Here is a 27,418-nt window from a genome sequence, read left to right on the forward strand (position 1 = left end):
ACAAGAACATGCCTGCAGGAAATGTATGAATCTGAGCTAGGTGTTCGAGGGTGATACAGACATGTATCAAGTAGCCAACTGATGCCAATGTTGCTTTATATTCATATACAGCTACCATGATCTAGATCCCCTCTGCCTTTTCAGTTCAATGGGCCTCTCAAACGCAAGGTGCTAGTCGAACTGCGCTGACTGGGGCCAAGTAATGAACAATGGGTAAAGGGCCAGCCATGATGGCTGAAAACAGCATGCCGATGCGCTATGCGTCATCAAGTCTTTAAGATCGTTGAAGTCATGTTACACATATGTCAACAGGATTGGTAGAATCCATGTGGCATTGGTTTCGCATAGGGACTCCTACAGCTTCACTGCCTCTGTCTTTGTTGGTATACCGGCCATCTCGAATTATAAGGGCGCGAGTTGTCCACGATCTAGCAATCCAGCTTCCCTTCCAACCCTCTCGTGCTGGTCTTCTCGGAAATTCAGAAGAGGTCAATCATTCAGCTGAAGACTGTGTGAAGTGCACTGCGGTCTCGTCGTTAAAGCCCATTCAGAATGCGTTTCATTTACGTGTTTGTCGTCTTTGCGGCGACCTCTCTGTCCTCCGCGTCGCCGTCGCTTCAGATGGAGCGTTCCCAGCCCAACAGCATGGCTGGTCACTTCCCAGATCTTGGTCTGTCCCCGTCTACCCGTCTAGTGCTGATACCGTTGCTAACGCTCTTTGTAACAGATGCCATGGGTGTATGCCCACCCCCAAGGAAGTGCTACTACGCTGGCACGGCGCCGACATGCGACGATGGCTGCAAGAGGGGAGAGACCCGCTGTATGCTTTCAAAGACCGGCTGTGGTAGCAAATGCAAGCAGGGCTGGAAAGTGCTGTGCTGTGAGGGAGAGTGCCCTGGTTGATCAACTGGGAGGAATTTTCCGTGGGCTGTGATGACAGTTGAGGTTGTGTTTGTTGGCTTTCTTACCTTACTTGATGCGGTCGATGCGATGGAGAGCTTAACACATGTTTGTCATTCCTTATGTTTTGACGTCTTTCTGTATGTTCCTTTGGCTACCGAGTTATCTTCTGCAAAGAAATTGAGAACCAAATATTGTGTTCATCAGAGGATTGTGTTTCCAGTCGAGACTAAAGAGACATACAGTCTCTACCGTTCTCAACCTCTCGCCGTGGTTTGAAGCAGAAAGCAGCCACAAGAATATAACCATGGCCAAAAATAGATATCCCACCTGCTCTAATACTCTGTAGTCATTCATAGAATACCAAGTCTCTGAGCATTGACTTCGTGTGATCAACACCGGTGATAGACTGCAGACATTAGGGCTGGTCAGTATTAGTAGATCGCACCAATCAGCGTTGTTCCTTCTGGCTTTGTCGATATCTGTCCACGTGATATATAGGCTAGCCTGCTACGGTTAGTATATGATCAGGTGGTCAGTATCCTTACATAATCCAGGTGAGTTCCGATTACCAATAGGAATCAACTCACCTGATTAGCGGCGCTCTATCTTCTCGCCCCCGCATTCATATAACGACACCTCTCTCTCCCTTGATAAGACGTTTCTCTTCCTTTATATATATCACATCGTGGGAATATGCCTGACGTCTTCTGTCTATCCATGTTTTGCGAGTAGGAAACATGAGTATGGCTGGGTTTTTGATATCGAGACGACATGCGGTCTCTCTGTTCGCGTCGCCCCGCCTTCCCCGCATCTCCTACCATCGATCCAACAGACAGCATGCTTTTGTACCATGTCGCTCGTATGGGACAGAATCACCAGTGGCGCGGCCTTCCGCTGCGACTGGAGACAGTCGATCTGAGAGTCATCGCCCTGACCCAACCCCCCCGGGATTGACAACCCCCGCGACTCCCTCCGAGAAAGACCCCGCACAACGATGGTCAGCCCTCAAGTCTGCAAAACCCTTCTCGGATTTCCTGACCGATACCTTCCATCGTCAGCATGATTACCTTCGAATTAGTGTCACCGAGCGCTGCAACCTGCGATGTCTGTACTGCATGCCCGAAGAGGGAATCCAGCTGTCACCGTCCGCCCACCTCCTGACCTCCCCCGAGATCGTCTACCTCTCGTCGCTCTTCGTGTCCCAGGGTGTGACGAAGATCCGACTGACGGGCGGAGAGCCCACCGTGCGCAAAGATATCGTGCCGCTGATGCAGTCGATCGGGGAACTGCGCCGGCATGGGCTCCGGGAGCTATGCCTGACCACCAACGGAATCTCCCTGCACCGCAAGCTGGACCCCATGGTGGAGGCGGGCTTGACGGGAGTGAATCTGAGTTTAGATACGCTCGATCCCTTTCAGTTCCAGATCATGACGAGGCGGAAGGGGTTTGACGCCGTGATGAAGAGCATTGATCGGATCCTGGAGATGAACAAGGCGGGCGCGGGAATCAAACTGAAGATCAACTGTGTCGTGATGCGCGGGCTCAATGATCGTGAGATCGTCCCGTTCGTGGAGATGGGACGCGACCGTCCCATCGAGGTACGATTCATCGAGTACATGCCCTTTGACGGCAACAAGTGGAGCCAGGGCAAGATGTTCTCGTACCAGGAGATGCTGGCAGTCATCCGGGAGAAATACCCCACCCTGGACAAAGTGCCCGACCACAAGAACGACACGAGTAAGACCTACCATGTCCCTGGGTTCCAGGGTCGGGTGGGGTTCATCACGAGCATGACCCACAATTTCTGCGGGACCTGCAACCGCCTGCGCATCACCGGCGATGGCAACCTGAAGGTGTGCCTGTTTGGCAACTCGGAGGTTTCCCTGCGGGATGTGATCCGCAAGCAGAACAATGGCGAGCCAATAGATGATGTCGCACTACACGAGTTGGGCCTTCTTGAAGCGGCCGAAAAAGCGGCCGAAGTGCATGATCAAGGAGGATTGGTCAATCCCAGGGAGCGAGAAATGCTAGACATCATCGGCGCCGCGGTCAAACGCAAAAAGGCCAAACATGCCGGCATGGGCCAGCTCGAGAACATGAAGAACCGCCCTATGATTCTGATCGGTGGGTAGGCTGACTTCCCTTGCTTCAATGATTTCTATGAGTTATGAACTTTCCGCACAGCATCTGGTGTCTGTATATAGCTTCCTATGGCTTTCGGTGGCCGCTTCACTGTATATACAAGATTGCTATCGTTTGAATCCACGCTGATGAAGGGAGTTTAGATAATGGACGTATGGCCAGGTCTCCAATGGCGAATACACAGACAACCATCCCACTGCATTTGCTTCCCTCTGCCTTTTCTGCGGGCCAGATCCGGTTATATCACCAGAAACGTAGCAGTTCTTCGTCCCGTCGGGGAACAGACACATTGCCCAAGAACCCGCCGTCGGCCTCGCTTCCAACGACGTCGGATCCCGACCTTCCTCATCTTACGCCCCAGCACCACGTACACATGACAAAGATCGGCCAGAAGCCGGTCACAGAGCGACAGGCCACGGCGTGTTGCGAAGTGCACTTCTCCAACCCCCGTCCGTGGGAGTTGCTGCGCGACGGAGGCATCACGCGCAAGGGAGATGTGTTCAGCGTCGCCCGCATCGCGGGAATCATGGCTGCGAAGAAGACGCCCGACATGATCCCGTTATGTCATCCCGGGATCGGCATCACCGGTGTCGAGGTGGATGTGCAGCTGGCGGAGCCCGGCTCCCCCTCCGGTGGTGACACCATGGGCCACGGTGCCATGCAGGTGCGGGCGACTGTCAGCTGTCTCGGTCGCACGGGCGTCGAGATGGAAGCCATGACGGCGACTATGGGCGCCGCATTGACTGTGTACGACATGCTGAAGGCTGTGGACAAAGGGATGGTCATTGGTGGCGTTCAATTGCTGGAGAAAAGGGGGGGGAAGAGCGGGCATTGGATCCGAGAGGATGAGGTGAAGGGCGCTTCAGATGGACAGTGAAAGAGCGTCTCCTACTACAAAGAAGACCATCCATGCCATCCAGTACCACCAGGCCATGTACAGATACGTGCCACGTCTCCTCGCACAGGATTCTCGACCGATTTGTACTCCTTTCAATCATCACACCATACCATCCGCCCCACTCCCAGTTTATGTCCGCTCTGTACAAATCCGGCCACGGAGGGCGTCGTACAGAATGCACCAGTCTTGGCAGCCCTTTGTTCAAGGTTCCAGGCCATCTCTCTGGCTATATATTTGCACGCGAACACAAACCACCATGTGCAACCTACAATTAATTTCATCCAAACCACGCTACTCAAAGCCGCCGTGCACGAACGGTTGGTCCAGGCCATCTTTCGCGAGCCAATACAGGCACTCTCGGCACGGGCGGAAAGATTGGAATATCTGCCCCAGTCCAAGGATATGAGGGGCCAAGCTTAAAATAAATGTTGTGTTGTCGCTATGGATTGTTTGTATCTATAAATATCTTCGTACCGTTGGTGAAGGCGTAGTGTAGATGGTAAATTCTTGCCAGTTGTCTCACCGATAGGGCATATACTCCGGAGAATCGGTTGATCCGTACAATCCACGTGACAAAACGCCGCTGACATAAGCGGGGAAGGGGTCGGCGCACGTGCCGGCCAGGTCACGCGACCGCCGCCGATCTTCCCCTTTCGGAGCGCCAAGATCTCCACTTCGTCTTTCTCTCTCTCTCCCTTTCGTCCATCACCACCACCGGAGTCCGCCCAGGCCTGTATCGGGCTATGCTGGGTTCTTGGCCTGCATTCGAAGGAGGTAAGTCGTCCGATGGGCCTTTGAATGATGGTGAGCCTGATGTATCTGCATTCCAGGTCCAATGCCTTGCCTCCCAGCTTCCACACGAGTCAGGACGATACCACACTGTAGGCAAATCCACCGGATCAGTTGGCTGGTGGCGTCATGCCTTTTCCTGGACTGATTGGCGGACCCTTTCTTTGACGCTCAACTCAGTCAGTGCGGCCCGCCAGCGTGGCTAGGACCCTGGTCGTTTTTTGGGGGTTTTTTTTTTTTTTTTTTTTTAACCTGTTCAGTGTTTTGGGAAGTACCAGACAAGGCTGAATGGAGACATCACGCCATGATTGGGTCACCCCCCCGGGATGAGCCCCAGTTTTCCGCACCCCTACTAGTCAATCATGGTTGTCGTCGCCATCCTGATGGTGGGTCTCTTTTCTCTCTTATCGACCTGGAAGTTTTGCCTCTGTGTGTGTCCGCTGTGGGGTTTGTTTGAGGAAAAGAGACGGAGGATTCTCTGATCGGCTTCGTCCTTTGTTCCTTTGTCTTTTTATCTATTGTTGAGTTGGTCTTCTGCCTGACGTTGCTTTCCCCATCCTGCATGATCCCCAGTTGACGTACTTCTTCGTCTTTTCCGTCCGGTAAGGCTGCCTATCACGTCCCCTCTTTGGCCAACGGTTTTCAACTCGACTCGACTCCACCCGACCCGCGACAGGACTTGACACCTTGCATGTGTTGTTATCCTGGTCTCTCCAAATCCCTCCCTCCCCCTTTCCGTCCTGCGCTTCGAGGCCCCATCGAGGGATTCGCAGGATTATAGCACTGTCCAAAGTCTAATTTTCGTTCCTTTTCCTTTTTTGTTTTCCAGAAGCAAAGTACCAACACAAAAACTCAGCAAAGAAGGGGGCCAAAAGGGAAAAACAAATACTTAAAGGGGAAAAAATGCTGGGCAGCGTTTTCGGCTGGTTCTTCTACCTTTTCGATCCTCTAGCCAACCTAGCGATCCCCCCGATTCAACCACAGGCGCGCCTGCGACCGGAGAACAATGTCCCCGTCGCCGCGGAGGGACCATGGGAGGACATCATCACCGGCCACTACGGGGTGCCACCGTTAATCAGGATTCACGACCGCGACGGGATCGTCAAGTGGAAGTTCGAGCGTGACGACGTGCAGCAGGACCTGCCCAAAGAGATCCGCAATTGCCTGTACAGCAGCGCCAACGACGCGACGGAGCTCAAGTGGATGCGCAACGGCACGGCCGTCGCCGCCATCTACTCGTCCCTCGCCCTCATCATCAACCACACGCCCGACAACCCGGAAACCGATAAGCTCATCACCTGGGCGATCTGCCGCGACAACGAGGTTCTCTGGAATGCGCACACCCTCGAGCCCTTGCCCGGCGACCGCATGGCCGTCGGCACCACCGGCCAGCGCCCCTGGGACGGTGTGCTCGTGTACAACACGAGTGAGGCCCTTCCCCTCGACCCCAGCCCGCCCATCCTCCAGAACGTCACCGGATTGCGCGCCATCCACGGCCTGATCTGGGACGAGGCCGGCAGCATGCTCTGGGCCGCCGGCACGGACTTGGCGGCCGATGGATCCGACCCCGAACCCGCGCGCGGCACCATCCACGCCTACCCCTTCGACGAGGCCACGGGGCTCCTCCACGCCGACGATGCCTACGTCTACCGCCTCGACGAGCCCGTCCGGCAGGACGTCGAGTGGGGTGTGGGCTTTACCTGGTGGGTCGGCCTCCATGACCTGGTCCCCGTCCCCAACCAGCGCAAGTTCCTCGTTTCCGAGGATTCAAGTCTGCACGCCTTCGACATCACGACTGGCCGTTTCACCGAACATCACGGCGCGGTTGTCGACAAGTACATGCCAGGCTTCCGCGTCACCACCAACGATCGCCACGGCGTGGACGGTGACGGGGTCCTCCAGGAGCAGCCCCTGGGCGACCTGAAGAGCTTCAGTCTCGCCCCCGACGGCAGCTTCATCTACGTGCAGTCCCTCTGGCAAAAATACCGCGGCAACCACACCAGCCTCGTCGAGAACGGCGTCTACCGCGCGATCAACGAGGGCCTCGAAATTTACCGGTCGCGGTGGTTTGGCGACATTGACGGCTGGCCCAAACCGCGCTAGTCCTGCTATATTGATCTATCCCTCTCTCTATGCATATATCCGCCCTTACGTTTTCTTGTTCTCGTGATACTCCCATGTGCACGCGCGTCCATTGGCCGTTTGTCCTTTTTTCCTTCAATTCTTTTGTCCATGCAGGCCTCATGCCGGTCATGAGTCGCTTCAGCGGTCGTCCACACGTCATTAGATCTTGCTGATAAAGCGGGGAGCGTCGACATCCGCTGGATCGATGGATGAGGGATGGAAGAGTGGAAGTTCGCTTCATCTTCATCATCCCTATTATATCCATTTCTTTTAACTCTCCGTTGTATTCGCGTGGATAGTTTCCACCGTCGGTGTGTATCATAGCGTTAGACAGGGTTTTTTCTATTTTCCCTCATATCATTCAACATTACGATGTGCTTTTGTTCTACGTATTAGCCAGTAACGATTTCTTCACGATGTAGATACATGATATGAAACAGAAGCGGGGGATATGGCCGGGGGGGGGGAGTATATGGAGCCGATGTCATGTTTTGAGGTCCGATCCGCGGTTGCACACTGCAGCCACCCAGCCACGTGTTCCACCGTCTACGTCTTCATTGGTTTTCCGTTTTAAGGCTGTTCCGATAGATTTGGGATTATGATTCAGCGATTGTTATTAAATACTATGTACATGGTGGTATTATCGTAGCGTATGCACTCCGGTCCAGTCTCCGGTTCTCCTGCGGTATTGATGTGGGTTTAGAGGGGAGGGTGGGAAGAGGGAATGTTTGTGTCTGGTGTTGTGCGTTGTGCGTATGAAGGAAGGGGAGGAGGTATTTCAGAACTTGTCGCGAACGTGGAAACAGGCTCATTCCTTGTCCTTCTCGGGAGTGGGCACGGGGTCGGCCATGGGGTTGGCCTGAAATCCGAGCATGGGCTTGATCCCAGACCCACCCTTGAATTCGGCGTTGAGATCAGGCACAAACTCGGACTCAGACTCGGACTGGTTCTTGGAATCGGTGTTGGACTCGGCCTCAGACTCGGCCTTGGACCCAGTCGCGTTCTTAGACCCCGCTCCAGATTTAGCCTTGTACTTGGCCTCCGCCTCCGGATTGTACTGGTACCGGCGCCAGTTCTCCGCCACCCACCACTTGGCGGTGTTTGCCGCGTCGCGCACCCAGTTCAGTGCGTCCTCGTCGTAGTCCTCTTCGATCGTCTCGACCAGGTCCACCAGGCTGAGGCGCTGGACCGGATCCCGCTCGTCGGGGTCCCGATCCAGGTCCGAGAACCGCCACTCGACGTCGTCGACGAGCGGGATAACCAGCCGGAACTGAGGGCGCGCGGCAGAGCGCACCGCCAGCCACGACCCGCCCGTGTTCATCACTGAGAACTGCCAGTGCTGCCGCGTGTCCTGCTCCGGGACCAGCGACCGGATCAGCGACTGCCCTTCGTACTGCCCACGCAGGTCGCGCGCCGCCCGCTTGGCCGCCGGCGGACCCACCGAGCCCGACTCGATCAGGAGGTCGAGGATGCTGGGGACGATCTGGTCGCTGATCACCGGGGTCGAGATCTCCACGGGCGGCAGATGCGGGTGCGCCAGCACGATCGGCACCTGGAAGCTACCGACGTGGGGGTTGTCGTAGGGGGTGACGCCGCCGTCGTTGGGCAGCGACAGCCCGTGGTCGCCCGCCAGGACCACCAGGGTCTCGTTGGCCACACCCTTCTCCTCGAGGATGTCCAGGATCTCGGCCAGCCAGTCGTCCGCGAACCCAATGGTGTTCAAATACCGGTTCAGGTCGTTGTTTACAGGCCCGTTCGTGCCCGTGAGCTCCTCGTACGTGTTGTTGGGCATCCGCCACGGATGGTGCGTGGTCCCCGTCAGGTGCGTGAGGAAGAGCCGTCGGTGGTTGTGCTCGGCAGCGTCAATGGCCTCACGGATGTAGTCGCGCAGCGCCGTGTCGGGGAACCCATAGTAGTTGACCTCTTCGGGCCGGTGCGGGGACTTGGCCGCGGCGATCGTCTCCCTGGTCTGCTTCTCGCTGTACCCGAGCACCGGCGTCAGGAGGTCCTGTTTATCGTAGGTCTCAGTGACGGACTGCATCCAGGCCGAGTGCCAGGGCCAGCGGGTGAAATCCTCCGTGTCCGGTGTGATATCGGGCTGCTGGCTGAGGGCGTTGAAGACCTGGGCGAGGCAGGGCTGGTAGATGTGATGCCGGTACTCGACGTTGAAGTCGGCCACGAGCGGTGTCACCCCGCACAGGGTTCCCACCAGACTCTTCAGCGTGTACGTGCCGGTCGTGACGGCATTGCGCGCGCTGATGCCGCCGTAGGTGGTGCGGCCGCCAAACCGCCCGTGGTCCCCGGGTCCGAAGCCGGTGGGGAAGCCGGTGAGAAACTCGGCCGTCCGCGTGAGGTTCGCGATGCGCGCCTCGACGTCCGGCGGGATGGTCTTGTCCTCGTACGTCTCCGCGATGCGATGGTACATGAATGAATCGTTCTGCAGCGGGAAGACATCGGCGCGGGTACTCTCGAGCTTGATCAACACGATGTGTTTGATCTGAAGACGCCCGTCGTTCAGCACCTCCGAGATGGGCTCCAGGATAGGGTTCTGGAGATTCGGGATATGGAGCGGGTCCGCGTCCGGTCGATAATGGAGCGCGTTCCTGTCGGAGGCGTTCCAGTCCGAGAAGCCTGGCAACGGGGCGTCCGGCAGCCAGTGCCAGGCGGGCGGGGGCTTCAACGCCGACACGCCATTCAGATACTCATAATCCCCCTCGAGGCCGGTCGTGACCACGGGCGAGTCGTGGTGGCCGCCATCGTCAAAGGGGGACAGCGGGAGGGTTCCCGATAGGTATCGGTACACCGGATCCGACGGCCGGAGGGCCCGGAGCAGCAAGAACAGACCAAAGGCGCCCATGACGAGGACCCAGCGGCGCATCGAGTCGGCGGCAGGCTTTGGGGGCGCCGAGGACACGCCGGTTGGGGTTCCCAGCAGCTGATCGCTCTCCTCGTCGTCAGTTTTCTCACCGGCATCATCGTTGCAGTTGATCCGCTCGTAGACTTCGGGATCGGGGAGGGGGCTGGCGGAGGAGGCGGGGTGGGAGCGGGGTCGCCGAAACGGATCCATCGACGCCGGCAGGCGGGCCAAGAGCCAGCGGAATGGACTGACCCAGATGTGCAGGAGACCTCCGGTTATGCGATGGATCGGACGGGCGACAAGGGCGGTGGCAATCAACAGAGCCCCTTCGGCGATGAGGAAGCCGGTCAATCCCGTGAGGAGGGTCTTCATGGCGGCGGGATCGCCGTTGAAGGTACTGGCCTGTCGCCAGTGGATCTCGGCGCCGGTGGTGACGTAGAAGGAGGTATTGGCGGAGGCCATGCCGGACATGATCAAGCTGAACGACGACACTGGTTAGGAGATGGACAGGGGAGAGTGAAGTGAATCTGGGGACGGCCCGTACCTGGCTGACGTGACGAGTAGGGCACAGAGAGCGGACAGCGGACGCCAACGGATCCTCTGAACGAAGATGCGGAAGAATAGGAGGATTATGACATCCTGGAAGAAAAAGGTGATGCTCCAGATGATGACTTTGTGGACGGGTAGGGAGTGGATGTGGGCGTGAAGGTGGACGCATTTGGCGAGAAAGAGGGAGAGAAAGGCGAGGGTAAAGAAGTAGCGACGGCCAACATCCCAGCACATATCAAAGGCCTCTGCCGGTGCAGTCGCCAAGCGGTCGACGAGTCTCCGGAGCCAGGGCACAACCTTGGAAACGTCCATCATGGCGAGACGGAGGCACCGGTCATGACATATGGGAGGGTTCAGTCAGAGGTGGACGATCAGTCGACGAAGAGAGGGGAAACGAAGCCGATCCACGAGGAGAAAGAACTGAATTGATGGAATTGACGGGAATATCAGAGAGATCGCAAGTTCAATTGAATGGGAATCTGTTGAAGAGCCCACGAGAGTAAGGAAATGAGAGAAGATTAAAGAAGGACAAGACGATGGAGTAGTCGACAGTGGAGGGGAAATCGAAATTGAAGAATAGGAAGAGAAAAGAAGAGAAGATGGTGAAGAGAAGATGATGAAGAGAAGACAAGATGAGATGAAGAAAAGAAAGATGAAGAGAAGATGATGAAGTGAAGACAAGATAAGATGAAGATGAGAAGATGAAGTTAGAGAAAAGAAGAAGAAAAAAGTGGACGGAGTATAACTCCTGAGTCAGCCAGTTGTGTACACAGCATCAACTCTTCTCTTTCTCTTCTGTTTCTGCTCTGTCGCTTCTTCTCTTCAGATTCAATCATGATCATTCCATCTTTATACTACGGTATCATCAATGACATGATCCACTGCTAGGACAGGACCCACTTCCTGCAACTTAGTCAATGACTTCTCCCCGGGTTCCTTTTCTCCACTCAGTCCTCCATGATTGGTGTCGCAGGTGCGATCGTGCTCCACTTCCAACACCCATCAGGACAACCAACCAGTGGAGTATCCCCCTTCCAACCACCCCTGCCGACGGTGGAAGGTCCCCTGGGACATCTGGTGGCTGATGGATGGATAGAGGGACAAATGGGTACAGATTGGGGGACAGACAGACAATGAAACAGGGGTAATGAGGGTCCTGCGATCCGGATCATGTCGGCTGCACCTCCCGCCTGTCGGTTCCCGTCTCGATGAATCTCAAGACTAGTCTGGGCTGAACCCTTGAGGCGGTGTTCCGCGGACGCAACTCAACCATCGTGACTCCGCGTGGGAGATCTGGCGGAACGACCGGCGTCCCAGCCGGTCCCATCCGATCACCCTTTAAACCGCCCACGCGATAGAACCGACCAATCTCTGTCGAGCTCTCCCTAGGCATCGGTCAATCAGGATTGTTTGTCAACCGATTCAGAGAGCAACACCCATGAGGGTTCCAAAGCTATACGGTTGGTGTCCATCGAGTGGGTCGGCCAAGCCCCCAGTGTTGGGAGGCGATGCGGACCGGTTCGGGATGACTACGTTGGTGTTACGCATCTGCGACAGATGACAGACGTGGAGATTACGGTGGGCATCGAGGAGGCGTGGATTAGGGTCGGAAATCCAGCAGACCCGAGGAGAGACATTATTGGTGCCTGAGGCGAGGGGAGACATCGAGGGATCCGTCGATTCTCTTTGAGTGTACCGTCCAAAGCCCGTCCATCATCCAACGAGATCTCCTACCAACTCTCGTCGCTGTCGTAGGGGACCGATACCCGCATCCCTCGCTCGCTGGACGAGTCGTCGAATCCAATGTCCTCCTCCTCAGAATCCCCGTGTCGGTACTTGTGGTACGCCGCCGTCGGGTCGTCTGCCTCGTCGTCCCATGACAGGTCCTCGTCGGGGTAGTCATTGGCCGGGTTGTTTTCGGCTAGTGCGTGCGACAAGAGATTAGCCTATCATCCGGGGTTGGAGGGCAGGTGGTATCGTTGGGCCTTACCGTTGGAATCTCCATCCTCACTGTCCCACGCCTCGTCCTCGTCGTCCGTGGCGAAGGTCTCCCAGTACTCCTCGTCTTCCGGCGTGATCACGATCACCCCGATGTCCGGCCGCGTCGGGTCAATGTCTTTCCCACGACCCCGCTCGAGGTCGGACACCGGGTCCGTTAGTCGCCCCTCGGCCAGCGGACGCCGGATGTACATGTCGTAGACGTAATCCTCGTCGCTCTCCTCGGCGTCCGGCCCAGGAGCACCGCGTTCGGGAGGGGCCGGACGATGCTGGTTCGGCGTGCGGGGAAGATACTTCAACGGCGGTTTGGGTAGTGCCACGGGGCTAGGCCCTGGGGAAGCCACCGGAGGCGGGGGCTGTGTCGTCGTCGGAGCCGGAGTCGGAGCCGCCGTGTCCATCCCTCCGTCGAGCTCAAGCGCGATGCGCTCCAGTGCCACCGCCAACCGATCCGACTCGTTGTCCCAATCTCCCCGCTGCTGATTCCGTGCCCCCTGGTCGAGCGACTGCGAGATGTTCTGCTTCGCCGTGGCGATGGCCGTCTGCTGCTGCTCCCGCCACTGTCGCTCCGCCCGGTTCACGACCGGTCGCTTGCGGGCACGCGACGCGCTCGGTCCCTGGGACGCCATCCCCACAGATGGGGCCTTGACCTCCGGCTGGTCCGCCTGGGCCGCCGCATCTGCCACCCGCGATGCCTGCCGCGAGTGCGGTTCCCGCCGCAGCTTCTCCACTAGCACGGCCACGCCGCCATCCCGACGTTTCTGCACACCGCCTCCCGTGCCCCGCATGGGAGTGAATGCGCTGCTCGATCGGGAGATCTGGAAGCGGCGCACGGCTCGCGAGGGCGTGACGGAGGGCGCGGGGCTGCCACGCTCGCTGGATGTCGTGCTCTTGGTGTCGGGAGTATCGTGGGTGACCGGCGAGGAGCGGAGGGCCCGCTGGAACTTTTCCTCCTGCTCCCGGCGCGCAGCCGCCAACCGTTTGGCGTCGCGGATCTCCGCGCCGGGGGATGTAGCTCTCACTAACGGGACGCCGCCGCCACCACCACCACCACCACCACTACCGAGGGTCGGGAAGTTCGAGGTACTGGCCGCCCGCGGGGTGCGAATGGGTCTCTGGGATGGTGCTGCGGGGACGGAGGGACTGGCGGAGTGACCTGCTCGAAGATCACTCGCTTTGACCTGGACTCGCTGGAAGACGAAATCCGTAAAGCGGCGTTTGGTTTGATGCATCTCCGACTGAATGTCTGGTGGAATGGGTTAGCCCGAGGCATGCTGGGCAGTGGCGGTCCGATGCTTACACAAGGTGTCGGGAGGCTCTTCCTCGCGCCGCCGTTTGATACTGATTTGCTCTGGGGGGAGCGACATGGTGTGCGTAGAGGTAGCTGTCCGAGGGGTTCACGTTGGATGTGCTGTGAATACCAGCGCAACACAGACAATTTGAAAGCTGATCAGTTGCAGCGAAAACGGTCAGTGCGACAATTTTCAAGTCGAGTCCTCGGATTGAACGAGACAAGACCGAAAGATGGATGCGCCGGCGAAGTGACGACGATGAAGCGTCGCCGTGATGCAAACCATGAAAACGATGCAAATGTGCAAATAGAACAAATCAGACAAACCGAACAAACAGCTCATTCAGGCTAAACTATCACGTGATTCTATAGATCACGTGTCACTCTTCAACATCTGCTGGCAACCCAGGTTGATCGCACCAATGCAGTCCAGATCTATCCTGATCGAGGTGCTGAGCAGTTGTATATCTCAGTGGAGAGATGTTGGTGCGACAGGAGATCGTTCAGGGAGATTGGCGCCGGGATGGCCGGACGCGCCAGGATCCGCTCATGCATATCAACAGGATCCTATGTCCCATCACTGTACGATCCCAGACTGACGTTGGTAAATTGCCGGAATCCATCTTCCAGACTAAAATGTGAGCTGGGATTGGTGTAGGATGCATGCTTGCTTTGAAATCAAGCTCCTCAGCTGCCTCCGCAGTCCCACCCTCCTCCGGAAAATAAATTCCGAAGGCCTATCTATATATACCTATCTGGGCATGCCCACAGACATCCATAGCTCATCCATACTGTCAAATCAGCCATTTTTATCAGTTCTGGTCAGGCATGGATTCACTCCAATTGAGTCCTTTCCATCAGCTCGAGTCCGATTCATCACCGTCGTCCATGTCGCCGAACCATACCAGTAAATCCGCCTCCACCCCGGCCACAGGGACTCAGACCCCGGACCCACTCCTGGGCCAACACTTTGTCAAACATGAGCGGCTGAACTCGAGAGATCTTCTGCATGCCATCACCGACGCTGTTGATAGTCCGGAGGAAGCGTATGAACTGGCACGACGACATGCTGGGTCTACACGTGCCGAGGCCGTAGCCCCCGACACGGCCGACGAAGCGGCCTCACCACCGCCGCGCGTAGCCCAGGGCGTTCCTCCCGAGCTACCCAACTTCTTCGCGGAGCTGGTTCTCATCGGAGTCTGCTCCGCGGGGCTGATGCTCTTTTCCTTCCTGCTCGGGGACGTCCTGGCGCCGCAGGAGGAATTCCGCCGTGCACTGGGCATTCAGAACTCAGAGCTGCCCTGGCTGGTCGGTTCGTTCAATGTGGCCAACGGCATCTCCGTCGTTGTATCTGGGTCCCTCTCCGATCTCATGCCTCCCAAGGCCCTCATGATTGGTGCGTTCGCGTGGCTTACTGTGTGGAATGTCGTGGGGGCCTTCTCGTTGCACCCCTCGCGCGTCGTTCTATTCTTCATCGTGCGTGCCATGCAAGGTCTCGCTATCGGCGTCCTGGTGTCTGGCAGCATGAGCATCTTGGGCCGGGTGTACAAGCCAGGGATCCGCAAGAACCGTGTATTTTCCGCCATGGCCGCCACGGCACCGTTCGGCTTCTCCCTCGGCGCCATCGAGGGCGGCCTGCTGCACAACCACCTGCCCTGGATTTTCGGCACCAACGCCATCATCACGGCCGTCTGCTGCGCCGCCGCCTACATCTCCATCCCTGCGCTACGCCCCGTCGCCGATGTCGCTGGCACGGAGGCCCCCTCGCTGCGCCAGTTCGACTACGCCGGCGCCGCGCTCGCCGTCGCCGGCTGCGTCTGCCTGCTCTTCGGCCTGACCCAAGGCTCCGTGACCTCGTGGACCGCCTACACCTGCGTCCTCACCGCACTCGGCGTGGTCTTCCTGGCGGGTCTGTTTGTCGTCGAGCGGTATGTCGCACGCCCGTTGATCCCCACGCGGCTCTGGCGCACGCCGGGCTTCACCCCGCTAATGGTGGCCTATTTCCTTGGGTTTGGGTCCTTCTTCGGTGCCTGGCAGTTCTACGCCATCCAGTTCTGGCTACGCATCCAGGGCGCGTCCTCAGTGACCGTAGCGCTGTACCACATCCCCAACGCCTTGTTCGGAGTGCTGGCCGCATGGATCGTCAGCCGCCTGCTCCACGTCGTGCCGGGACACTACATCTTCATCGCCTCGATGTTTGCGTTCACCCTGGGCCCGGCGTTCTTCCTGCCGCAGACGGCAAACACTATCTACTGGGCCCTGTCGTTCCCCGGCGTCGCGCTGGTGACCTTTGGGCCGGATCTCGCGTTCGCGGCGGCGTCCATCTTCATTACAAGCAACGTGGCGCGGTCGTACCAGGGCAGCGCGGGCAGCCTGCTCGTCACGAACCAGAACCTGTCGTCGGCTATACTGACCAGCGTGGCGGATGCGATCGGGACCCGCGTGGACAAGGGGTCGAATGGCGAGGTGGGCCTGCGGGGTCTGCACGCCATCTGGTGGTTCGCGCTGGGATGTCAGTTGGCTGCCGCTGCGGTGACGTGTATCTGGGTGCGGATTCCCAAAGAGGAGGAGAAGGAGCATGTTACCTGAGGGTGACCTTTGAGACCCAAACATTATCGTCCCCGTAGGAGTGGCCTCCCATCATCCATCGAACTAGGGTACGTCGGTCATCAATACCCCGAGACAGCGGGGGCGGATGCGGGGAACGTGATACAAAAGCCACTTGATCGAACCCCCATCCCCTCATCCATCAACTACTTCACGTTCCACCAAGATGGCCCTGGAACATCCACCCCCTCAGGTCCGTGAGACCATCGACCGTCTGATCGACAACCTCGTCCACATTGAAGATAAGTCCGGGCAGTTCCTCCTGCACCTCCCAGACGGCCGCGTCATCGACACCAAATCGTGGCACGGCTGGGAATGGACGCACGGGATCGGCCTGTATGGCCTGTGGAAATACTACGAGCTCACCGGCGACAAGGCCCTCCTGCGCGTCATCGAAGACTGGTTCGCCGCGCGGTTCGCCGCGGGTGGCACGACCAAGAACATCAACACGATGGCGGTCTTCCTCACCCTCGCCTACGTCTACGAACACACCCGTAACCCCGTCTACCTCCCCTGGCTAGACGCCTGGGCCGAATGGGCCATGCACGACCTCCCGCGCACGCGCCACGGCGGCATGCAGCACATGACGTACCTGTCGGAAAATTCACAGCAGCTGTGGGACGACACCCTCATGATGACGGTGCTGCCGCTGGCCAAGATCGGCCTCGTGCTGGCTCGTCCGGCGTACATCGCTGAAGCGAAGCGCCAGTTCTTGCTGCACGTGCAGTATCTGTTTGACGTGCGCTCGGGGCTCTTCTTTCACGGGTGGACCTTCGCGGACGGGGGCCACCACTTTGCGCGCGCGCGCTGGGCCCGCGGGAACAGCTGGCTGACGATGGCGATCCCAGAGTTCGTGGAGCTGCTGGACCTGGCAGAGGGGGATCCGATTCGGGTGCATCTGCTGGAGACGCTGGAAGCGCAGTGCGCGGCGTTGGAGCAGCTGCAGGATGGGGCGACGGGGGCGTGGCACACGCTGCTGAACTTGGCGGACTCGTATGTAGAGATGTCAGCGACGGCGGGGTTCGCGTATGGGGTGCTGAAAGCCGTGCGCAAGCGGTACATTGGGGCGCAGTATGCGGCGGTGGCGAAACGGGCGATCGGGGCCGTGATGGACAAGGTGGATGCACAGGGGGAGTTGCAGATGACGAGTTTCGGGACGGCAATGGGCGATAGTCTGGAATTTTATACGCGTATTCCGCTGACTGCGATGCCTTATGGGCAGGCGATGGCGATTATGGCGTTGGGGGAGTACTTACGGGGGAGTATATAATTTTATCTCGTCCAATCAACCAATTACCGATTATACTTTGTGTTTATAGTGGTGGAATGAATCCATCCTTATGCCGACTGGTATATATATATATATGGTCAATGCAGAAGTCACCTCAACAACTACCTTCCACCGAGCCAACAGCAGAAAAAAAGAACAGGGAGATAATCTTCTGATATACATAGAGAAAAAACAACCTCAAAATGCAATATAATAAAAAGATGGAAGGAAGAGGGAAAGAACGAAAGGAAAAGATCCACATGGGAACACCACCAGGTACAAGAATAAAATCTATAAATGGAACCTAAAATACGACCATCATCAGGACAGCCCTCATGAGAAGAAGCAGATCAGATGCATTCGGACTGTCAGAGTTCACATTCTTCATGTGGTGTGATGCGTCGCTTGGAATGCGAGGCTGATGGTACCTTACGCCTCGACGTAGGGCTTCGAGTGTAACATGACTGGCGTACTCGTCGTCCCTTGGAATGAACAATAATCTATAGGTTAATAAAACCATGGTCTACGTAGTCAGATCTACATCTCCCATTCCCTTTTGTAAGCCCCATCATGGTCCCCGATCATCCACCCCGATCATCACCGCGATATGGGTCGACATTCCATTCCGGTCATCGACCGCATCGCCGCCTGCAGCGTTATCTTCACGGCTGCTGTGACGGCCCCCACCAACCGATGACAGTACGCGTGGACATCCACCTTCAGCTGTTTTGACTAAGCGTGAAGAAAGGAAGAAGAAGAAGAAGAAGAAGAAGAAGAAGAAGAGGCCCCACGATCGGGGACGCTGAGTGGGGAGGTCACCCGATCCAGACGGTTGGATATATCCGCATGCATCGATGAAGGAGACTGTATAAGATATAGACTCTCCTCGACCATTCCGATCGATTTCGTCAACCTAATCTCTATCCCCCAAATCGATAGAGCCCATCCGTATCAGACAGACGAAAATGAAATTCCTCCTCCTCACCACCGCCTACCTGCTCAGCAGCACCACGCTGGCGGCCCCCGGATCCAGGCTTGCAGAGCGCATCTACCAACGGTCCCTCTTGCGGCAAACACACGCACTAGATCCTAGTCGAAACGATACGCAAGAAGACGACAACGGCGACGGGGGACAGTTCCGCAAGGCGGGTGCCAATGTCGCCTACAGCAATAACTGGGCGGGCGCCGTGCGCGAGAAACCCCCACCCGAAGGCCCCTACACGGCTGTCACAGCGACGTTTGCCATCCCCGCGCCGACGGCCGTCAGTGGGCAAGAGACCGAGGCTGGCTCCGCGTGGGTGGGCATCGACGGCGATACGTACAGCGCGGCGATCTTGCAGACGGGGGTGGACTTTTACGACGAGGGCGGCAAGACGCGCAATAATCCCTGGTTCGAGTGGTATCCGGATAGCGCGGTGGACTTTGACGAGTTGACGGTTAACACGGGCGACGTGGTCGTTGCCATCGTGGAGTCGTTCTCGCCGAGTCGTGGCAGGGCTATTATTGAGAATCGGTCGACGGGACAAAAGGCCAGTCGGGTGGTGAGTGCGCCCAACGCGCAGGCGACGCTGAAGGGCGAGAACGCCGACTGGGTTGTTGAGGACTTTCAGGCGGGCGAGTCGATGGTTGCGTTGGCCGACTTCAGCGAGGTTGTCTTCTGGGGCGTCGAGGCCAGGGCGGGGGGAAAGCGGTTCAATGCAGATGGGGCGACGGTGATTGAGTTGCAGCAGGGGGATAAGATCTTGACGGAGGTGACGGCGCAGGGGGACCGGGTGTCGGTGAAGTATAAGTCGTTCTGATCAGGAGTATCATGATCTTCTGAGTGATTTGATGTCTTTGGTGTATACGATGGATGGCTCGGGCTGCATTACCCCGAACCCCGCTTGATATGCGGGGTATTCTATATTTTAGATCTTCCTATATTCAGTTCTAGATTCATATATTCATCTTCTATTCTCACATTCAATTCCTTGACCTCGTATTCCAGAAGAATGTCCCTCCTCATCGGCAAAGTCGCCGCCATCACAGGCGGCCTGACCGGAATCGGCAGGGTACTCTCCATCTATATCACGTCTATACCAGACTAATCCCTCCAGGCCATCGCCCTCGACTACCTCCGCCACGGAGCCCACGTCGCTATCAACTACCTCGGCTCTCCCAGCGATGAGCCCCTGCTGGAGACCTTGCGCACCGATATCGCCGCCCTAGGCGCCACAGACCGTTTCCTCGCTGTACCCGGCGACATCTCGCAACCAGACACCGGGACGGCCTTTGTCGCGCGCACAGTCACCTCCTTCGGTCGACTGGATGTCTTCGTTAGCAATGCGGGGGTGTGTCAGTTCGAGGACTTTCTCGAGTGTGTCTCACTATGTGCATAACAGGGAGAGAAAGAGCTAGAGGCTAATGATAACAAGGGTCGACCCCACCCTTCTCAACCACACCGTCTCAACCAACCTCTCCGGCGCATTCTACGCAACCCAAGCAGCAGCCCGCCAAATGGCGCGCGCGCAGTCTCCCCCCGGCGGATCCATCATCGGGATCAGCTCTATCTCAGCGCTCGTAGGCGGCGCCGGTCAGACGCACTACACGCCGACCAAGGCGGGCGTGCTGAGTCTGATGCAGTCCTGTGCGTGTGCGCTGGGCAAATACGGCATTCGCTGTAATGCGCTTTTGCCGGGGACGATCCGCACTCAGTTGAACGATGCTGATATGGCGGATCCGGAGAAAAGGAAGTATATGGAGGGCCGGATTCCGCTTGGGAGGTTGGGGAAGACGGGGGATTTGGCGGGGCCGGCGGTGTTTTTGGCGTGTGAGGAGTTGAGTGGTTATGTAGTAGGTTTTCTTTTTCCTCTTTTCTCCCTATTTGATGATTTGTTTTTCTCTTTGAAAGTGTATTGATGCTGACTATAACAGACAGGGGCGCAGTTGCTGGTCGATGGAGGACTGTTTGTGAATCTCCAATAGATTATCGTATATAATTAGGTAGTAGAATAGGCATAATGCACAAGTCAGACCTCAATCCCATATGCCTCCACGGCAGTCCCTCCCCAAACTCTTCTCTTCTGTTCCTGGTCCAGTCCTAATCTCTCGAGGATACCCTCAACGACAACCTGCCATCGTCCCCTAGACACGGCATTACCGCCGCCCCCAATATTGCACACAGGCCAGTCCGACCCGAACATCACCCGTTCGGGCCCAAAGCACCGGAAGATTACCTCCACCCAGGGCTGTAGCTGTTCCACGAGATGGGGGATGTCGGGATCTTTCTCCTCCGACAGTGGTGGCAACTCCGAGAAAGCCCCAGAGAGCTTCATGTACGTCTTGGGCCAGCACGCCATGCGCTCGACCAGGGCTTTCCACGCGCGGAAATCTGTATGCTCCGTGGTGTCGGAGCCAGAGAGCCGCAGGTTGGGTTTACAGAGGTGGTCTGCATCACTTAGTTGAGTAGGTCAAAACAGAAGAAGAGGGAGTGACCCACTGATGATTATCGGCGTCTGTTCCTCCAAGGCAACACCTCCGCAGACCGATTCCATCATCTCAACGGCCTCCTCCAACTGCCACAAGCCACCACTCCGCGCATCAACCCCCAAATCGAACGTCAACCCCTGTCGACCCAACCATTGGACCCCCTGTACAAACCCCTTTTGACCCATCACCCCCCGCGGCTTATCCTGCACGAGGTACCGCACCCCGCGGACTTTCTTCCACGCGATTGTGTCGGTCCCCGTGCGCGCGCGCACCTGCGCCATGTATGCTTCAAGGGCGGATGGGCCTCCTGGGACGGGGGCCCAAGGGATCATGGCGAGACAGAGACGCTGGTCGGTTACGGTGTGGCCTTCTCCCGGATGGGGCGTGCCGTTTATGATGCGCGTGAGAAAGGAGACTTCGTCGAGGGGGTGCGTCCATCCATGACTTTTGGAAGTGTCGTCGACGGAGGAGAGACGGTCGGTTTCGAGGAAGATGAAGCCTCGTGGTTGGAGGTGGGAATGGGACTTGTGTGTGGAGGCGGCGCGGTATTCGTCGACGCTGTGTTGACTGGCGAGGGGGCCGTCTGGGGTGTACCAGGTGAAGGTGGGGAGGTGGGATTTTGGGAAGAGGTGGATGTGGGAGTCGACGATGGGGATGGACATGTTGATTGACTGTTGTGGTGGATTGAGAGGGAGGGGGTGGATGAGAGTACTGGTATATGAAGAATGATGAGGGGGAGTTGTATAGCAATGTGGGGTCGGGCGTTGATCCCCCGAATCCACTTCGTATTTAGCCTGTTTGTGGATTTATCCAGGCAATCCAACTGTCTTGCAACATCTTTCGAGTCGTTCTTTATCTAGATATGTATATGAATTGTATAACAATGCCGGTCATGGGAGCCGTATATCGTGCAGCTCATGCGGGGCCTCGTCACGAGAATCTCGCTATCGTTACATCATGAATGGATCTATAATTTATCTAGAACCCTTCGGTCCTGTCTCAGTACTGCAAGCACTGGAACACTCCGGATCATGCCTCATCGCGACGGGAGTCCACGCGGAACGGCCGCAGATCGGTGACCCTGGCGGCCCTTGGTCCGTCAACAGGTTGACCGTAGACTGGCCGTGGAACACCGTTTAAATTGCTGTACGGGTGTCTCACCCCAAGATTGTCGCTCATCCCGTGGTTTCGGCCGTCACCCGCTTGGTAAAGTGACCCTGGATCCAGCACCGGTACATCTTCAGCTTGCGCTGGCGGTTGACGATCATGCGATGATCGACGCCGAGCTTCTGGATGTCAAACACCCCGGTCGGCGAGGTTGACGCGTCGGTCGCCTCCGCGGGGGAGGCGTCACCCTCGGGCGTCGGGGGCAACCCCCCTTCCGGCGTCCACCGACTCCACATGTGGTGCAGCTCTTCCTTGTCAAAGAAGTAGACCCGCGTGCCATCACCCCGGACGTAGAAGTTCTCCCCCATGTACCGTTGCTTCTTGAAGCGCACCTGGGCCAGATCGCCCCGTCCGTAGTCGCGGAACAGCACCTGGCCACCCGGCTTGAGCACGCGGTAGATGTTGCGCAGGGCCTGCTCCCACTGGGCGGGAGAGAGGGCGGAGAGGATGAAGATGAGGACGACGACGTCGACAGAGCCCTCGGGCAGGCCCGGGGGCAGGCCGTCGCCGTTCTCGTCCGGCTTGGCAGCCACATCCCACACGTCGGCGACGATATGCTTAGGGTCGTAATGCTGGCTCTCGCGCATGACCTTGACGGCGGTCTTGGAGAAATCGCAGGCGTGGACCATGAGCTCGTCGTTCTGGTTGTGGGCGACGAGGGGGAAGGCGGTGTTGCCGGCGCCGGCGCCGACCTCGAGCACGACCTGGGGCCCGGCGCCGGGGCTGGTGACGTCGGCGAGGACGGGGAACTCCTGGCGCAACCACTTGCGATCCTTGAAGAAGTTGGCGGTGTTGTTCTTGTAGAAGAGGTTCCACCACTTGGCGGGGTCGGCGTTGAAGCGGGTGCGGTCGAAGTCGGAGACGGGGGCCTCGCGCTGCTTGGCGTACTGGGTCTCGGCGAAAGCCTTGAACTCGTCATCGGGCTCGACGTGATCCCAGGCATTGAACTCGAAGACATCGTCGCCTTCTTCCAGGTAGCGCGAGCCGAACAGGAAGGGGTCGGTGCGTTTCTGATTGTTGGAGGGGTCGTGGGAGCGATGGGCGGGGACCGTCGGGGGAGTGACGGACTGGACCATGGCGACGACCTCGTCTTCGGGGGAGAGGGGCATTTTGATTGATTTTTATGGCATAAATTAAATAAGAAAAAAGAAGAAAAAGGAAAGAAGAAAGAAGAGGAGGAAAACCAAGGAGTGGAGGGAGAAATGAGAAGATTGGAGATGATTTGATGATTTACAGTGGGGAAAAAATATAAAAAAAAAAATTAAAGATCAAAGATAATGAATCACATGATGGTTGTCGCCTGAGGCAGAATTGCGGGTGCCTGGCCTGGGTTGCCTGATGGTGCCTGAATCGGTGCCTGAATGTGCCTGACGTGGTGCCTGAAAATGTCTGGAGTGGTGCCTGACAGCATGCCTCAAATGTCAGGATAACGGAGGCCTCAGGCCATCAGATAGAGGCAGGATCCTCAGGCATCCACAGATCCTCCCGATCCATCCTGATTCGGATTAATCCTGTCTATAAATATGTATATAACTCTATAGTATGATATCGATCTGGAACAGACTAATCGTTAGTCCTAGAGATATAGATCAGATCAATCCAGTCAGGATCAAGGGAGATGTTTTCCGTCGGATCCCTGGACGTCATCCTCACGAACACCATCCACCCCCTGGTCTGATAGATGAACTGGGATCAATATCAAATATACTATTAAACAATACTATTGAATAATAGGAACCCGTTCGGACCAATCCATTCAATCAAAAAGCAAACCAGAACCACACTGCTCCACTCGGTGGATCGCGACGTCATCCCACCCGACAATCCGGACGTTTTAATCATCATTTCCATTTGTAGATCGGCGCTGTGTTCCTTTCGCATGATTCTTTTTCCTTCTCACGCACATAATCTGTTGTGTTTATCCCTGCCTTGCTATTCCCCATCGCCCTCTTTCGTCCCCTCATCCCCTCAATTTCGCCACGTCGATCTATACAATCTCCAACATGCGTCGTCCGCAAGTCAAGGTACCGTCCTAGCTCGATGTATATACCTCCCCACCTCACTAAATCACTGTAGAAACAAAAGACTTTCCATGAGAATGGCGATATCCCTCTTCACACCGCAAAACCCACGGTTCTCTTTACACCCAAGGGAGGACGCACGCACACACTGAGTATCGCTCTCCCCGGGAGTATTGTCGCCAAGTATGTTGTCTCCTCTCTCACTATACCCTCTCTCTATGTATAGAAAAAAATATAGAAAGAAAGTAAGAGAAAGTGAAAGGATGAACTGACTGTATAGTGCCCACTCCCCCGAACAAAAAACCCTTCTGGCCGGCACCATCGCCCGCGCCTTGGCCGTCTTCTGCGTCGATGAAGTCGTCATCTTCGACGACGATGAGGGCGCCCTCCGTCGGAATCGCAACCACCCCGACCACGAAGACTACGACCCCATCGCCAAAACCAGCGATGAACTGAACGCTCCAGGCAAAGGCTACACGGCCTACTCCGATCCCTCTCACTTCCTGGCCCACCTCCTCTCCTACCTCGAGACCCCGCCGTATCTGCGCAAACACCTCTTCCCCATGCATCCCAACCTGCGCACAGCCGGCCTGCTGCCCAGCCTCGACATGCCCCATCATCTGCGCGCCAACGAGTGGTGCGACTACCGCGAGGGCATCGTCGTCGGGGAGCTCCACCAGCAGGATGACTACCACCCATACGGCCAGAACCAGTATCCCCGACAGCGCCGCTGCTCCAGCCAGTCCATCCAGTCCGACGACTCCAACACCACCGTCATCGACACCGGTCTGTCGGAGAAGGTCGTCGTCCCCAACATCCAGCTACCCGAGCACGCCCGCGTCACCGTCCGCTTCAGCCAGCCGGGCGCTCCCCTCGCCGAGCCCGTCGACCCGTCGACCCCCGCGCCGAGGCCGGCTACTACTGGGGGTACTACGTGCGGCGCTGTCGCTCTCTTTCCTCCGTGTTCACCGAGTGTCCCTTTGACGGCGGCTACGACCTCTCCTTCGGGACGTCGGAGCGCGGCGCCCCCGTTGCTGCAGTGCTCGAGGACGAGGAGGGCGACCCGCGCGAGCGTCCTCCGGACTTTGGCCACATGCTCGTGGTCTTCGGCGGCGTGGCCGGCATCGAGAACGCTGTCCGCAACGACCCCCAGCTGCGCAACATGGCCGTGCGTCCATCCGAGGCCGGCAAGCTCTTCGACTACTACGTGAACCTACTGCCGGGCCAAGGCAGTCGCACCATCCGCACCGAGGAGGCTGTCTGGTTGGGCCTGACGAGTCTGCGGGGGGTGGCTGATGGGACGCAGCGGCCGAAGGAGTCGTATCGGTATAATGGGGCGTGATTTCTTACTCAAAAAAGTGTTGCCTGTTCCAGGCGTCCATGGTGCATGCATACTGGCGTGGCGTTCGATCGGTTATAGATCAATTAACGTATATTATTATTAGCATTGAAATTATCTCAATATTTTGTTACTAGCATTGGAATCAATTAAATATAATCAATCAATCCTCACACATAGACACTATATCCCCCGGCACGAATCCCCCCAATATCTCCAGCAACTCCCCCAACGGCATCCACTCCATCGTCCCGTGGATCGTCTCCACCGTCCGTCCACTATACAACACCCGCGCATAAAAACCTTCACCATCAGTCCGCCACACCTCCACAGCCACATTGGCCCCCATCCCGGGCCACCGCAATGCCCGAATCCCCAACGCGCCCAACACAGGCCCCAAGTCCCCATCGTGCATAAAAGTGTGACTGTACACCCAGTCTGGACGTCCCTCAACCACCCCCTCTAGCCGTCGCACTATCTCCCCGATGAACAGCCCTCCAACCAGTTGGATGTACTCTTTGGCAAGATCACTGCCCCGAAACCAGTAGTTCCACTCCCAGTCGCCTGCGCGGAATACCTCTTCTGCTTGTTCCTGCGTCACGCAGTTTTCGCCCTCCTTCTCGCCCTCTTTCTTCGCCCGACATGGCAATCCATAGCCATTACACACGCGCGCCTGAAAGGCATCCGCAAAGTGATCGAACGAGTTCATCCATGCCCCGTCTTCTTCCTCCTCACTTATATCAAACATCTCCCCCAGCTCCTCGCGCAAAACCATAGTAACACCCAAGTGCTCCCTCCACACCCTCGCCGCCTTCATCTGCTCCAACATCCTCTCCCTAGCCGCACAGGTAAACCCACTATCCACCGTGTCGATCCCCTCCGTCTGCCGTCGCAGCGCAATTCCCCCGTTATAATCGGGCCACAAACCCCGCAGAACAGCCCCAGCTGACCCCTGCGTCAGTGCGGACGAGCTCGCCCGCAGCCAGACCTGACTTGATGGGCCTGTCTCCGAGAGGAGGCTATTACCCCCGTAAACGGCGCGCAGGTCCCGCCCGTGTCGGTACCCGTCTAGGATGCCCCCTTTCGTTAACTGGGGGTATTGGCATGTGCCCGGGATGGTGTCTGTGAGGAAGGGGTTTGTGGGGTCTGTGTAGGTCTGTCCGTAGACGGGGATGGGAGCGGGGTTGTTGTTATCGGGTGCGGGGGCAGCGTAGATGTGGGGGTGGACGTCGTCGCAGGTGTATTCTTGGTCCTGTAGCTGTTAATATCTTATAATCTTTTTATGTATGGTAGTGGTGGAAGAATAGTTATATATAAAGAGAGAGAGAGACCTCCGATAAAAGATTGTAAGGCGTCCTCCGCTGATGCCTCTGCATATACTCCACATACACGAGCGTCGCCGCTACCGATCCATTCGCGACAGGCTCCGGCGCGACATACGTCTCCGGTCGCGGATGCGGCATTGTACAGTAGTTGTAGCGGTCATTCTCGTCCGGATCGCTGGCGCGGTGGACGGGCGCGCTGTAGATTCCGCCATGTGTGCCTTGGGTTCTGTTGGTGATGTAGGTCGTGTGGTTGAGCGCGACGGGGTAGAAGCTGATGCTGTGGGGAGATTCTTGCGCTGCATGCGAGGAGGGAGTGAAGAGGGGTGTGAGGAGGAGGGAGAGAAAGGTGACCATTTGGTTATAGAGGGAGGTCATCTCTATGTAGAATGTACAGAGTATCTGTGTAGGATAGTTGAAGTTGGAGATGTTGGTTATGCCAAGTGTTGGTGTGCCCACATGCCTGATCTACGTCTAGTTTGCCAATTATGGAGACAGGAATGATCGGAATGTGACTACCAATGGTCATGATATCGAGTCCCTATTCTACAGCCTCCACCTCTGAAGATACAGCATCTCTGCCACGTATTGATAGGATTCATACCTCAACCATTCATCAACCCACTTTCTACACCGTACCAACCCGGCTCTACAAGTCAACCAATCCTCATCCATC

The 27,418-nt window shown here is 57.1% G+C and overlaps 13 protein-coding genes across 13 annotated transcripts; 8 read left to right on the forward strand and 5 right to left on the reverse strand.

The window, feature by feature from the left end:
- The first annotated feature begins 210 nt into the window (after window positions 1-210).
- P168DRAFT_134783 (uncharacterized protein) lies at window positions 211-1,244 on the forward strand. Its single transcript, XM_024832712.1, has one exon. It carries the CDS (start codon window positions 303-305, stop codon window positions 846-848), a length of 546 nt encoding a protein of 181 aa, XP_024694694.1. The 5' UTR covers window positions 211-302; the 3' UTR covers window positions 849-1,244.
- A 396-nt stretch (window positions 1,245-1,640) lies between these two features.
- Window positions 1,641-3,922, forward strand: P168DRAFT_280939 (molybdenum cofactor biosynthesis prote; the record flags this gene model as incomplete). Its single annotated transcript, XM_024835895.1, has 2 exons — window positions 1,641-3,027; window positions 3,189-3,922. The coding sequence occupies 2 exons, from the start codon at window positions 1,641-1,643 to the stop codon at window positions 3,920-3,922; spliced, it is 2,121 nt and encodes a 706-aa protein (XP_024694695.1).
- A 1,713-nt stretch (window positions 3,923-5,635) lies between these two features.
- Window positions 5,636-6,835, forward strand: P168DRAFT_233765 (uncharacterized protein; the record flags this gene model as incomplete). Its single annotated transcript, XM_024833385.1, has 1 exon — window positions 5,636-6,835. One exon carries the CDS (start codon window positions 5,636-5,638, stop codon window positions 6,833-6,835), a length of 1,200 nt encoding a protein of 399 aa, XP_024694696.1.
- Window positions 6,836-7,561: 726 nt separating this feature from the next.
- Window positions 7,562-10,893, reverse strand: P168DRAFT_135136 (alkaline phosphatase-like protein). The gene is made up of 3 exons (XM_024832713.1): window positions 10,258-10,893; window positions 7,902-10,191; window positions 7,562-7,829 (listed from the first exon to the last, which is right to left on the reverse strand). Exons 1-3 carry the CDS (start codon window positions 10,575-10,577, stop codon window positions 7,665-7,667), a joined length of 2,775 nt encoding a protein of 924 aa, XP_024694697.1. The 5' UTR covers window positions 10,578-10,893; the 3' UTR covers window positions 7,562-7,664.
- A 1,213-nt stretch (window positions 10,894-12,106) lies between these two features.
- On the reverse strand, window positions 12,107-13,753 carry P168DRAFT_303764 (Iwr1 domain-containing protein). The gene is made up of 2 exons (XM_024838792.1): window positions 13,558-13,753; window positions 12,107-13,503 (listed from the first exon to the last, which is right to left on the reverse strand). Exons 1-2 carry the CDS (start codon window positions 13,622-13,624, stop codon window positions 12,212-12,214), a joined length of 1,359 nt encoding a protein of 452 aa, XP_024694698.1. The 5' UTR covers window positions 13,625-13,753; the 3' UTR covers window positions 12,107-12,211.
- Window positions 13,754-14,436: 683 nt separating this feature from the next.
- On the forward strand, window positions 14,437-16,137 carry P168DRAFT_296365 (efflux pump antibiotic resistance protein; the record flags this gene model as incomplete). The annotated part of the gene is made up of 1 exon (XM_024838108.1): window positions 14,437-16,137. One exon carries the CDS (start codon window positions 14,437-14,439, stop codon window positions 16,135-16,137), a length of 1,701 nt encoding a protein of 566 aa, XP_024694699.1.
- P168DRAFT_289485 (glycoside hydrolase family 88/105 protein) lies at window positions 15,950-17,435 on the forward strand. Its single transcript, XM_024837009.1, has one exon. It carries the CDS (start codon window positions 16,322-16,324, stop codon window positions 17,423-17,425), a length of 1,104 nt encoding a protein of 367 aa, XP_024694700.1. The 5' UTR covers window positions 15,950-16,321; the 3' UTR covers window positions 17,426-17,435.
- An 828-nt stretch (window positions 17,436-18,263) lies between these two features.
- Window positions 18,264-19,224, forward strand: P168DRAFT_326388 (A4/G1 family peptidase; the record flags this gene model as incomplete). Its single annotated transcript, XM_024841115.1, has 1 exon — window positions 18,264-19,224. Exon 1 carries the CDS (start codon window positions 18,391-18,393, stop codon window positions 19,222-19,224), a length of 834 nt encoding a protein of 277 aa, XP_024694701.1. The 5' UTR covers window positions 18,264-18,390.
- Window positions 19,225-19,416: 192 nt separating this feature from the next.
- P168DRAFT_341775 (SDR family NAD(P)-dependent oxidoreductase) lies at window positions 19,417-20,411 on the forward strand (the record flags this gene model as incomplete). Its single annotated transcript, XM_024841804.1, has 4 exons — window positions 19,417-19,476; window positions 19,522-19,781; window positions 19,840-20,257; window positions 20,339-20,411. 4 exons carry the CDS (start codon window positions 19,417-19,419, stop codon window positions 20,387-20,389), a joined length of 789 nt encoding a protein of 262 aa, XP_024694702.1. The 3' UTR covers window positions 20,390-20,411.
- Window positions 20,412-20,433: 22 nt separating this feature from the next.
- P168DRAFT_233780 (uncharacterized protein) lies at window positions 20,434-21,555 on the reverse strand (the record flags this gene model as incomplete). The annotated part of the gene is made up of 2 exons (XM_024833387.1): window positions 20,434-20,852; window positions 20,904-21,555. 2 exons carry the CDS (start codon window positions 21,553-21,555, stop codon window positions 20,434-20,436), a joined length of 1,071 nt encoding a protein of 356 aa, XP_024694703.1.
- Window positions 21,556-22,068: 513 nt separating this feature from the next.
- Window positions 22,069-23,169, reverse strand: P168DRAFT_234024 (tRNA(Thr) (cytosine(32)-N(3))-methyltransferase; the record flags this gene model as incomplete). Its single annotated transcript, XM_024833397.1, has 1 exon — window positions 22,069-23,169. One exon carries the CDS (start codon window positions 23,167-23,169, stop codon window positions 22,069-22,071), a length of 1,101 nt encoding a protein of 366 aa, XP_024694704.1.
- Window positions 23,170-23,976: 807 nt separating this feature from the next.
- Window positions 23,977-25,528, forward strand: P168DRAFT_289487 (RNA methyltransferase). The gene is made up of 4 exons (XM_024837010.1): window positions 23,977-24,084; window positions 24,137-24,264; window positions 24,362-24,965; window positions 25,055-25,528. The coding sequence occupies exons 1-4, from the start codon at window positions 24,064-24,066 to the stop codon at window positions 25,421-25,423; spliced, it is 1,122 nt and encodes a 373-aa protein (XP_024694705.1). The 5' UTR covers window positions 23,977-24,063; the 3' UTR covers window positions 25,424-25,528.
- Window positions 25,529-25,583: 55 nt separating this feature from the next.
- P168DRAFT_267108 (histidine phosphatase family protein) lies at window positions 25,584-27,099 on the reverse strand (the record flags this gene model as incomplete). The annotated part of the gene is made up of 2 exons (XM_024835014.1): window positions 25,584-26,678; window positions 26,752-27,099. 2 exons carry the CDS (start codon window positions 27,097-27,099, stop codon window positions 25,584-25,586), a joined length of 1,443 nt encoding a protein of 480 aa, XP_024694706.1.
- Window positions 27,100-27,418: the final 319 nt, after the last annotated feature.

The sequence above is a fragment of the Aspergillus campestris genome (assembly GCF_002847485.1).
Source record: "Aspergillus campestris IBT 28561 chromosome Unknown P168scaffold_4, whole genome shotgun sequence".
Lineage (NCBI taxonomy): Eukaryota > Fungi > Ascomycota > Eurotiomycetes > Eurotiales > Aspergillaceae > Aspergillus > Aspergillus campestris.